The 13,148-nt window shown below is 41.7% G+C and overlaps 1 protein-coding gene across 2 annotated transcripts in view; it reads right to left on the bottom strand.

Moving 5' to 3' along the window:
• The window catches only part of LOC124596201 (calpain-5-like), a 288,416-nt gene that overhangs the window by 104,017 nt on the left and 171,251 nt on the right, over positions 1 to 13,148 (bottom strand). For both annotated transcript variants that reach the window (XM_047135248.1, XM_047135246.1), the window contains exon 6: positions 6,407 to 6,528. In XM_047135248.1, the coding sequence (XP_046991204.1) occupies positions 6,407 to 6,528 (122 nt within the window). The remainder of the gene's footprint in view (positions 1 to 6,406; positions 6,529 to 13,148) is intronic.

The following is a 13,148-nucleotide window of genomic DNA, read 5'->3' as shown; positions in this document are numbered from 1 at the left end:
TTGAGACAAGGCTAAAAATGTGTTTCATTTTGTTAGTGCAATATACAATGTTTCACCAAGAACCAATAGTTAAATAAATTAAAGTGATATCACTATCATTTTAAAGAAATGGCAAAGACAATGTTTGTGACAACCAATAAGAAAGTTACTATAATATAATGAAGAAAGTCATTGACAGAACTGTCTACAATTGTTCTGCCAGTTCTCAGTGTCCATCGGGCACAATATTTTGGCTAGCAACTCTGTCGCCATCATCAAGCGCAAGGAAATCAGACTGTTCTATCAACAAATACTTTAGGAGAAGTTAAAGAATCATTACGCAGGCATTTTTATGTAACACCATTAGCTGCTATTAAAGACACCTTTATTTGCTACCAATTTAAGTCTTTATGATCAACATCGTGCAACATGCAGTATGCAGAGGGCACGCCATGTAATGTCAATGAGTATGGAAGTGGGGAAACATTATAAAAATGTGTAAACGCATTTTACCCTTTTGACAACAGTGCTACATAATGTCTTATTTTAATTTTAATTTTATTATTGACACCAAAGCAGTAATATGCTGCTCTTTAGCCTGCAACAACATTTTTTATGTGGCCTGATTACCAGAAAGATTGAAAATAGTAACAAAAAATGTTCATTTATTAGCAGCTCATAGTATTAGATGATAATGACTTTTTAAAAATATTTACAGTCTGTGAGGCACCACCATTGAATAAAATAACAGATGTTATCCATAAATTGCAATCCATGAATTGTGAAGGCAAGTGTACATGTTTGAGGGGTTTTATGACAATATTATGAAATGATTAGATCGTTAATCACCATATATTGGAGATGTTGAGCTCCAGACAGGCACAACAAAAATATCGCTAAACAAGTAAGCTTTTGGTCAAAAAGCCTTCTTCTGAAGTAGAAAAAGGCCTTTTGGCTGAAAGCTTCCTTATTTAGCAGTGTTTTGTCTGCGATTCAACATCTCCACTATGTGGTGAATAGGAATCTATCCTGTTCATACACTCCTGGAAATGGAAAAAAGACCACATTGACACCGGTGTGTCAGACCCACCATACTTGCTCCGGACACTGCGAGAGGGCTGTACAAGCAATGATCACACGCACGGCTCAGCGGACACACCAGGAACCGCGGTGTTGGCCGTCGAATGGCGCTAGCTGCGCAGCATTTGTGCACCGCCGCCGTCAGTGTCAGCCAGTTTGCCGTGGCATACGGAGCTCCATCGCAGTCTTTAACACTGGTAGCATGCCGCGACAGCGTGGACGTGAACCGTATGTGCAGTTGACGGACTTTGAGCGATGGCGTATAGTGGGCATGCGGGGGGGTGGGTGGACGTACCGCTGAATTGCTCAACACGTGGGGCGTGAGGTCTCCACAGTACATCGATGTTGTCGCCAGCGGTCGGCGGAAGGTGCACGTCCCCGTCGACCTGGGACCGGACCACAGCGACGCACGGATGCACGCCAAGACCGTAGGATCCTACGCAGTGCCGTAGGGGACCGCACCGCCACTTCCCAGCAAATTAGGGACACTGTTGCTCCTGGGGTATCGGCGAAGACCATTCGCAACCGTCTCCATGAAGCTGGGCTACGGTCCCGCACACCGTTAGGCCGTCTTCCGCTCATGCCCCAACATCGTGCAGCCCGCCTCCAGTGGTGTCGCGACAGGCGTGAATGGAGGGACGAATGTAGACGTGTCGTCTTCAGCGATGAGAGTCGCTTTTGCCTTGGTGCCAATGATGGTTGTATGCGTGTTTGGCGCCGTGCAGGTGAGCGCCACAATCAGGACTGCATACGACCGAGGCACACAGGGCCAACACCCGGCATCATGGTGTGGGGAGCGATCTCCTACACTGGCCGTACACCACTGGTGATCGTCGAGGGGACACTGAATAGTGCACGGTACATCCAAACCATCATCGAACCCATCGTTCTACAATTCCTAGACCGGCAAGGGAACTTGCTGTTCCAACAGGACAATGCACGTCCGCATGTATCCCGTGCCACCCAACGTGCTCTAGAAGGTGTAAGTCAACTACCCTGGCCAGCAAGATCTCTGGATCTGTCCCCCATTGAGCATGTTTGGGACTGGATGAAGCGTCGTCTCACGCGGTCTGCACGTCCAGCACGAACGCTGGTCCAACTGAGGCGCCAGGTGGAAATGGCATGGCAAGCCGTTCCACAGGACTACATCCAGCATCTCTACGATCGTCTCCATGGGAGAATAGCAGCCTGCATTGCTGCGAAAGGTGGATATACACTGTACTAGTGCCGACATTGTGCATGCTCTGTTGCCTGTGTCTATGTGCCTGTGGTTCTGTCAGTGTGATCATGTGATGTATCTGACCCCAGGAATGTATCAATAAAGTTTCCCCTTCCTGGGACAATGAATTCACGGTGTTCTTATTTCAATTTCCAGGAGTGTAATATAGTCATTTTTCCATCCCGGATTTCCCATTATTTGTGTGGGAGACTGAGGATATGATAATCACATACAATGATAAACTTTCCCTGATCACCACTGTAGGACCTATTAATGTGGGCTGTGTGTTTCTCCTTACAACAGTCAAGTACGGCCCCTGATAAAGAATTTTGGTGGATTATTGCAGTGGGTATCGAAACTCATTTTTAGTTTGTGTCATTGTATAGGGTGGAAATCATCAGAAGAAAGATATATTGCTAGTGAAAGCGATTTTCCGGATGCTGTCCAATTCTCAGTGGTGAAGAATGCACTGGGTGGCTGTCATTTATTAATGATGATCTTCTGAACCAGGTCTATTAGTGTATTCTGTTTACAGAAACTTGGCTAACATTCCCTACAGATACTCTGATTCTGCAAATTAGGATGGATCATTCAGAATAAGAGATGTGAAATGTTCAATGAACATGTTATTTTAAACTGAACACTGAAAATGTTTCTCCACATACAGCTTAATTCACAATACGTTTTCAGTACATGCTACACTGGGAGGTGTTTTGCCATTTGTTCTATAGGACAATTTGTTCCTAGTGATTTCCATCCTTTTTTACATATGAAGAATATCTCATTAGGTGTTTTACCATTTGTTCTACAGGACAATTTGTTCCCAGTGATTTCCATCCTTTTTTACGTATGAAGAAATGACTATCTCATTACTATTTTCAATTGATGAAAATGTGCAAAGAGCTGCCATGCACAGGTTTTAGTCCTAGGCAGAGATTTATGGCCGAGGAAGGCAAAAGTTGATCCCATCATATGAAATGTGTCTATTTTTGTAAGTGGTAAGCATACTGAGAAATATCTCAGTGATTGGTATATCAGCTTACACAAATGTTTCCAGCCAACAATGTTCTCTTTCTGTTTATAGCTTTATTTTCTGGAGGATCTTGATAGTTAAATGTTTCCAAACAATCCATAAAAGGTTAACAGAAGAAACTAAATCCAGAATACTCAGGTTCAGTGCTAACACTGTATATAAACCATTCTTTATATTGATTTTATAAAAAATTGTTTAGTTGCTACTTGCTTCTTCACAAGAAAGAGTAATCAAAAATGTAACTGTATACCAAGCAAAGACACATGAGACATACGAGAAAATGTACAGCATTATAAAAAAATAAATAAATGAGAAGTCAGCTCAATAATTCAGTGTCAAAACATACACAGAGGAAAGAATGTCAGTAGGCACACATTTTATCAGTTAAACATGCCTGCACATGGAGTATCAAATTCACAGACACAGACAGAAATAATCACAAGTTGCTGACCCACGGATTGCTTTGTTTGGAAGAGCTACTTGTAGTTGTGTTCCACTGAAAGCAGGTCTTAAACCTGCTCCTACCATTATTATTGTTGCTGCTGTTGTTGTTGTTGTTGTTGTTGTTGTGGTCTTCAGTCCTGAGACTGGTTTGATGCAGCTCTCCATGTTACACTATCCTGTGCAAGCTTCTTCATCTCCCAGTACTTACTGCAACCTACATCCTTCTGGATCTGCTTAGTGTATTCATCTCTTGGTCTCCCTCTACGATTTTTACCCTCCACGCTGCCCTCCAATGCTAAATTTGTGATCCCTTGATGCCTCAGAACATGTACTACTAACCGGTCACTTCTTTTTGTCAAGTTGTGCCACAAACTCCCCTTTTCCCCAATTCTATTCAATACTTCATCATTAGTTATGTGATCTACCCATCTAATCTTCAGCATTCTTCTGTAGCACCACATTTTGAAAGCTTCTATTCTCTTCTTTTCCAAACTGTTTATTGTCCATGTTTCACTTCCATACATGGCTACACTCCATACAAATACTTTCAGAAACGACTTCCTGACACTTAAATCTATACTCGATGTTAACAAACTTCTCTTCTTCAGAAACACTTTCCTTGCCATTACCAGTCTGCATTTTATATCTTCTCTACTTCGACTATCATCAGTTATTTTGCTCCCCAAATAGCAAAACTCCTTTACTACTTTAAGTGTCTCATTTTCTAATCTAATTCCCTCAGCATCACCTGACTTAATTCGACTACATTCCATTTTCCTCATTTTGCTTTTGTTGATGTTCATCTTATATCCTCCTTTCAAGGCACTGTCCATTCCGTTCAACTGCTCTTCCAAGCCCTTTGCTGTCTCTGATAGAATTACAATGTCATCGGCAAACCTCAAAGTTTTTATTTCTTCTCCATGGATTTTAATACCTACTCTGAATTTTTCTTTTGTTTCCTTTACTGCTTGCTCAATATACAGATTGAATAACATCGGGGAGAGGCTAGAACCCTGTCTCACTCCCTTCCCAACCACTGCTTCTCTTTAATGCCCCTCGACTCTTATACACTCCTGGAAATTGAAATAAGAACACCGTGAATTCATTGTCCCAGGAAGGGGAAACTTTATTGACACATTCCTGGGGTCAGATTCATCACATGATCACACTGACAGAACCACAGGCACATAGACACAGGCAACAGAGCATGCACAATGTCGGCACTAGTACAGTGTATATCCACCTTTCGCAGCAATGCAGGCTGCTATTCTCCCATGGAGACTATCGTAGAGATGCTGGATGTAGTCCTGTGGAACGGCTTGCCATGCCATTTCCACCTGGCGCCTCAGTTGGACCAGCGTTCGTGCTGGACGTGCAGACCGCGTGAGACGACGCTTCATCCAGTCCCAAACATGCTCAATGGGGGACAGATCCAGAGATCTTGCTGGCCAGGGTAGTTGACTTACACCTTCTAGTGCACGTTGGGTGGCACGGGATACATGCGGACGTGCATTGTCCTGTTGGAACAGCAAGTTCCCTTGCCGGTCTAGGAATGGTAGAACGATGGGTTCGATGACGGTTTGGATGTACCGTGCACTATTCAGTGTCCCCTCGACGATCACCAGTGGTGTACGGCCAGTGTAGGAGATCGCTCCCCACACCATGATGCCGGGTGTTGGCCCTGTGTGCCTCGGTCGTATGCAGTCCTGATTGTGGCGCTCACCTGCACGGCGCCAAACACGCATACGACCATCATTGGCACCAAGGCAGAAGCGACTCTCATCGCTGAAGACGACACGTCTCCATTCGTCCCTCCATTCACGCCTGTCGCGACACCACTGGAGGTGGGCTGCACGATGTTGGGGCGTGAGCGGAAGACGGCCTAACGGTGTGCGGGACCGTAGCCCAGCTTCATGGAGACGGTTGCGAATGGTCCTCGCCGATACGCCAGGAGCAACAGTGTCCCTAATTTGCTGGGAAGTGGCGGTGCGGTCCCCTACGGCACTGCGTGGGATCCTACGGTCTTGGCGTGCATCCGTGCGTTGCTGCGGTCCGGTCCCAGGTCGACGGGCACGTGCACCTTCCGCCGACCACTGGCGACAACATCGATGTACCGTGGAGACCTCACGCCCCACGTGTTGAGCAATTCGGCGGTACGTCCACCCGGCCTATTGCATGCCCACTATACGCCCTCGCTCAAAGTCCGTCAACTGCACATACGGTTCACGTCCATGCTGTCGCGGCATGCTACCAGTGTTAAAGACTGCGATGGAGCTCCGTATGCCACGGCAAACTGGCCGACACTGACGGCGGCGGTGCACAAATGCTGCGCAGCTAGCGCCATTCGACGGCCAACACCGCGGTTCCTGGTGTGTCCGCTGTGCCGTGCGTGTGATCATTGCTTGTACAGCCCTCTCGCAGTGTCCGGAGCAAGTATGGTGGGTGTGACACACCGGTGTCAATGTGTTCTTTTTTCCATTTCCAGGAGTGTAACTTCCATCAGGTTTCTGTACAAATTATAAATAGCCTTTTGCTCCCTGTATTTTACCCTTGGCACCTTTAGAATTTGAAAGAGAGTATTCCAGTCAACCACCATTATTAGCTTATATAAAAGCATGATTTATCAGTACAGTATTTTACTTAACTCTTACTTGAAAATATTCCTCAGGCTTGTTTCTCCCAAATAAACTTTTTTGACAGCTGTCACAGCATAGGCAGTCCCTCTGCAGAGACCCATATCTGTTCTGGTACCAAATTCTTCTTCATTCAGAACCTAAATGTGACAGAAGAAATAAACTGACATTTAACAAAACTGTCTTCTATTAAGTTGAATTTTTAAAAAATAAATTACAGAATTTGCTGTCTTGGTCACATTGTATTATATTTGAGTAGTTAAGCAGTTTCAGCTTTACAGACATCATAATCATCATCAGATCTATAAGACGAAAAAATAACAAAGGTATTTCAGCCTTTGCATCAAATGAACATATCCTACATAAACAAAAGAAAGTAAGTTTATTACCTTACAAGACAGCAACACAAAGGACACATGGTTGGTGACTGAAGTGATTAATGATATATGTGCTTAATGACATGCTCTTGGGTGTTCATACAAGTTGTTAATTCCATTATTCTGTACAATATTTCAATAAGCTCCAGTTACCTCCTTCAGGTGCTGTGATGTGTTTAACACATACATACTGCTTGGACACCAATCAACCTCTGAAATATTATTTGTTTACACCACTATTTACAACTATGTTTGATTTCTGGTGCCCACTTAACTCTTTGGCAATTATTTGTTTTTCTTTTTTTTAGTTTTATAGGTTTTCTGTGAAACATTCTGTCAGTCTCACTGTGGGAGCATGCACTTAGGTGTTTGTGTGGTTGTGTGTGTGAATCTGTGTTACTTTGACAGAAAAAGAGTAAGAGCCTGATAACTAGTATGAATACTGTTGCCTGGTACATGTGTCTATAGCTCACACATTAGTTCGCTATAATTGACTGGTTGCCTTTCCTTATTTTAAGCAATCACTCAGCATTTCCACTCTGATATATGAGATGTCCAATGTAACAGAAAAGATCTGCTGAATTATACATCTGTTTACAAAGGATCAATACAACATTAATTTGTCACTTATTTGTATATTTATGACCATATTTCAATTTTCAACTTATGTATGAAAATCACTTCTTAACCAAACAATAGAAAGTCCATGTTGGAATATCAACAGTTATGGAAAGGACAGACTGCTACGCACACAAAGATGACATGTTGAGTTGCAGACAGGCATAACAAAAATACATTAAGTTTTCTGTCAAAAGCTTCATCAGAAAAGAAAAACACACACTCACACAAGCAAGCATGCCTCAGACAGAACTGCTATCTCTAGCTGTTCAGTGCAGATTGAAACTGCAATTTGTTGAATGGGAACAACAGCCCATAGTGTAGTGGAAAAGGGGGGAGATAGCCAGGTACGGATAGGGGAAGAAGAATCAGTGCTGCTTGGTAAAGCAAGCAGGGACTAGATGTGGCAGACATGACTATGTGGTGCAGTGTTGGGAAGCTGTGGGGAGAGAGGGAAGGGATAAAAAGGGAGCAGAAAGAAGAGGAGCAAGGAAGGGGTGCATTGGCAGATAGCAGTGCACAATGAGGGTGAGGGGACATGACTTGGGAAGAGATGATTGACAGAGGGGGTGCAAATGGTTGGGTGGTGGGTGTGGGGACAGTAGGTTACTATAGGTTGAGGCCAGGATGATTTCGGGAGTGAAGAATGTACTGTGTGGATAACTGTGCAGATGTTAGGTTGGTTACTTCTGGCCAGTCCTTGTATTTACTGAGAGGAATCACATATCAGAATATAAGAAAGTGTAGTTAAAAATTAGATTCGTTGCCAAATTTTATATATATAGAGTGCAATGGTTAACTTACAAACATAAAAGAGGTGTAAATTAATAACACATAAAAGCATACATGCATGTTAAATATAGGAGCAGTAATGTAAAATATATCTGAAAGTACAAAGTACACGCAAAAGAAACACAGGTATGCTGAGGAGGTGGCTGTTCAAGATGACACTTATAATTTTCTCAACTGCATAAGCAGTCCATCAGCATGCAACAGCCATAGAATGGACATTGGTACAGGCACTCCATAAGCTTCCTGTGTGGGATGACTAAAGTACACTCAAAAGAAACATAGGTATGCTGAGGAGGTGGCTGTTCAAGACGACACTTACAATTTTCTCTATTGCATAAGCAGTCCATCAGCATGCAGCAGCCATAGAATGGACAGTGCTACAGGCACTCCATAAGCTTCCTGTGTACTGGAAACAACTGTCTCACGTTGGTATTCGTGGCCTGTGCAGATGTCATTTCCACCAAGGGGTTTACAGTATTAGGGTGGAAGGTTATGGCAGGAACAAAACTGTGACTATATACCAAGATATATAGTAAAATCGAAAACAATCAATTATTGATAAAATTATGTAATTGGATAGATAAAAAATCTACTCATCAAGTTTTTGGAGCCAGTGGAGCCTTCTTCAGGCAGGAGGGTTGATGGGGAAGGAAGAAGGGTGAAGGAAAAGGACTGGAGAGGTCTATGAAAAGGTGTAGGTTTTGGGAAAGTCACCCAGAACCGCGGGTCAGGGGAGACTTACTATATGGGATGAGAAAGAGAGACTGGTTGTTGGGGACTGCATCGGACAAGATTTAAAAACCTGAGAGGTTAAAGGTGGAAGACAGGGTAGCATGCAAGACAGAGATTAAGGGTAGCATGCAAGACAGAGATTACTACCAAAACATGTGCATGAGTTAATAAGAGTGAGAAGCTAAGTGCATTGCATGTAACAGAGGTTGGAGGGGGCAATGAAAAATAGAGGGGAAAGACAATGAAAGATGTAGAACAGAGTGAAGCAAAGAGTAATTACAGAGAAGAAAAGGTGAGACCGAAGAAATTAATGTAATTAAGGCCAGGTGGGTGGTGAGAACCAAGGACATGTTGAAGTGCTAGTTCCCACCTGTGGAGTTCTGTGAAACTGGTGTCTGGGGGGAGAATCCAGATGGCACGTGTGGTGAAACAGGCACCGAGGTCACAAATGTCATGTTGTAGAGCATGCTCTGCTACAGGATATTGCGAGTTGCCAGTATATACCCTCTGCCTATGCCCACTCATCTTAATTCATAATTTGGTGGTAGTTACTCTGATGTAGATGGCTGAACAGTGTTTACATAAAAGCTGATATATGACGTGTTGTTTCACAGGTGGCTCTCCATTTGATAGTATACGTTTTGCCAGTTACAGAGCTATTACAGGTGGTGGTAGGAGGGTGCATAGGGCAAGTCTTGCAGTGGGGATGATCACAGGGGTAGAAGGCATAGGGTAGGGAGATGGGTGCAGAAGGAAGCATACAGTCTGATGAGAATATTGCGGAGATTGGGAGGGCGACGGAAAGCTATTCTAGGTGTGGTGGGAAAAATTTCAGACAGAATGGATCTCATTTCAGGCCATGATTTTAGGATGTCATGGCCCTGTTGAAGTAGCTCATTAACACGTCTCACACCAGGAATTACTGAGTCACCAATTGTGTGCTCCGACGTTTTTTTGTGGATGGATCAGCAGTCCCACGATTGGATTTGATGGCCCAGGAAATCTGCTTGTTAACTAGGCTGGTGGGGTAATTACATGCACTGAAGGCTGAAGTGAGAATGATGGTGTATTGCTGTAAAGAGGCTCCATCCAAACAGTAATGTTTGCCTTGGATGCCAAGACTGTATGGGAGAGAACATCTGACATGTAAAGGATGGCAGTTGTCAAAATGTAAGTACTGTTGTTTGTTGGTAACTTTAATGTGGATGGAAGTGTGTAGCTGGCCTTTGGTGAGGACGAGATCAACGCCAAGGAAAGTGGCATGGGATTCGGAATAGGACCATATGAAATTTAATTGGGAGAAGGTATTCAGAGATTCCAGGAATTTTAGCAGGTCAGCATCACCATGAGACCATATGGTAAATATGTCATCAATGTATCTAGTATCTAAACCAAACCAGAAGCTCAAGACTTATGGATACCAGGAAGACCCCTTACAAGTGACCCATGAAAAGGTTGGCACAGGAAGTAGCCATCCTGGTTTCCATGGATGTACCCCTGACCTGTATGTATGTCTGCCCCTCAAAGGTGAAATAGTTGTTGGTAATTATGTGGTTGATTAAGGTGAGTAGGAAGGACATCATAGGTTTGGAATTAGGTGGGCACTTACTGAGGAAATGTACAACGGCAGACAGACCATGTGTGTGGGGAATGTCTGTATAGAAGGAGGTGGCATCAATGGTGACAAGCAAGGAGTGTGGTGGGAGTGGGAGGTGCACGGATTTCAGATGATGTAGGAAATAGTTGATTAGATTAGATTAATACTAGTTCCATGGATCATGAATACAATATTTTGTAATGATGTGGAACGAGTCAAATTTTCCAATACATGACATAATTAAGTTAATTTAACAACATACTTAAGTTAATATAACAACTTTTTTTATTTATTTTTTGTGTTTTTTTTTATTTTTTTTAATTTTTTATAATTTTTGTTTTTTTTTCCCTTAATTTATATCTAAAAATTCCTCTATGGAGTAGAAGGAGTTGTCATTCAGAAATTCTTTTAATTTCTTCTTAAATACTTGTTGGTTATCTGTCAGACTTTTGATACTATTTGGTAAGTGACCAAAGACTTTAGTGGCAGTATAATTCACCCCTTTCTGTGCCAAAGTTAGATTTAATCTTGAATAGTGAAGATCATCCTTTCTCCTAGTATTGTTGTTATGCACACTGCTATTACTTTTGTATTGGGTTTGGTTGTTAATAACAAATTTCATAAGAGAGTATATATACTGCGAAGCTACTGTGAATATCGCTAGATCCTTAAATAAATGTCTGCGGGATGATCTTGGGTGGACTCCAGCTATTATTCTGATTACACGCTTTTGTGCAATAAATACTTTATTCCTCAGTGATGAATTACCCCAAAATATGATGCCATATGAAAGCAATGAGTGAAAATAGGCATAGTAAGCTAATTTACTAAGATGTTTATCACCAAAATTTGCAATGACCCTTATTGCATAAGTAGCTGAACTCAAACGTTTCAGCAGATCATCAATGTGTTTCTTCCAATTTAATCTCTCATCAATGGACACACCTAAAAATTTGGAATATTCTACCTTAGCTACAAGCTTCTGATTAAGGTCTATATTTATTAATGGTGTCATACCATTCACTGTACGGAACTGTATGTACTGTGTCTTATCAAAATTCAGTGAGAGTCCGTTTACAAGGAACCACTTAGTAATTTTTCTGAAAGACAGTATTGACAATTTCATGAGTTAATTCTTGTTTGTCAGGTGTGATTACTATACTTGTATCATCAGCAAAGAGAACTAACTTTGCCTCTTCATGAATATAGAATGGCAAGTCATTAATATATATTAAGAACAACAAAGGACCCAAGACTGACGCTTGTGGAACCCCATTCTTGATAGTTCCCCAGTTTGAGGAATGTGCCGATCTTTGCATATTATGAGAACTACTTACTTCAACTTTCTGCTCTCTTCCAGTAGGTACAAATTAAACCATTTGTGCACTGTCCCACTCATGCCACAATACTTGAGCTTGTCTAGCAGAATTTCATGATTTACACAATCAGAAGCCTTTGAGAGATCACAAAAAATCCCAATGGGTGGTGTTCGGTTATTCAGATCATTGAAAATTGGATTGGTGAAAGCTTATATGGCATTTTCTGTTGAAAAACCTTTCTGGAAACCAAGCTGACATTTTGTTAGTACTTCATTTTTACAGATATGAGAAGCTACTCTTGAATACATTACTTTCTCAAAAATTTTGGATAAAGCTGTTAGAAGGGAGATTGGACGGTAATTGTTGACATCAGATCTATCCCCCTTTTTATGCGAAGGTATAACAATAGCATATTTCAGTCTATCAGGGAAAATGCCCTGTTCCAGAGAGCTATCACACAGGTGGCTGAGAATTTTACTTATCGGTTGAGAACAAGCTTTTAGTATTTTGCTCGAAATGCCATCAATTCCATGTGAGTTTTTGCTTTTAAGCAAGTTTATTATTTTCCTAATTTCAGAGGGAGAAGTGGGTGAGATTTCAATTGTATCAAATTGCATAGGTATGGCCTCTTCCATTAACAGCCTAGCATCTTCTAATGAACACCTGGATCCTACTATATCCACAACATTTAGAAAATGATTATTAAAAATATTTTCAACTTCTGACTTTTTGTTCGTAAAGTTTGAATTCAATTTGATGGTAATACTGTCTTCCTGTGCTCTTGGTTGACCTGTTTCTCTTTTAATAATATTCCAAATTGTTTTAATTTTATTATCAGAGTTGCTGATTTCAGACATGATACACATACTTCTGGATTTTTTAATAACTTTTCTTAATATAACACAGTAGTTTTTATGATGTTTGATAGTTTCTGGGTCACTACTCTTTCTTGCTGTCAGATACAGTTCCCTTTTCCGGTTACAAGATATTTTATACCCTTAGTAAGCCATGGTTTGTTACAAGGTTTCTTACGAGTATATTTAACTATTTTCTTGGGGAAGCAGTTTTCAAATGCATTTACAAAAATGTCATGAAATAAATTATATTTTAAATTGGCATCAGGTTCACGGTACACCTCATCCCAGTCTAACTGCTGTAGGCTTTCCCTGAAATTTTGCAATTGTTAAATCGTTGACTGAACGTACTACTTTGGAGGACTGTTTAGTATTGGTGAATGGAGCTATGTCATATATTGTAACTAGCTGTGCACCATGATCAGAAAGACCATTCTCAACAGGCTGAGCATTTAACTGATTAAACTTATC

This window comes from Schistocerca americana, chromosome 2, assembly GCF_021461395.2.
Source record: "Schistocerca americana isolate TAMUIC-IGC-003095 chromosome 2, iqSchAmer2.1, whole genome shotgun sequence".
Taxonomy (NCBI): Eukaryota; Metazoa; Arthropoda; class Insecta; order Orthoptera; family Acrididae; genus Schistocerca; species Schistocerca americana.
This window is presented reverse-complemented; position numbering and strand designations above follow the sequence as displayed.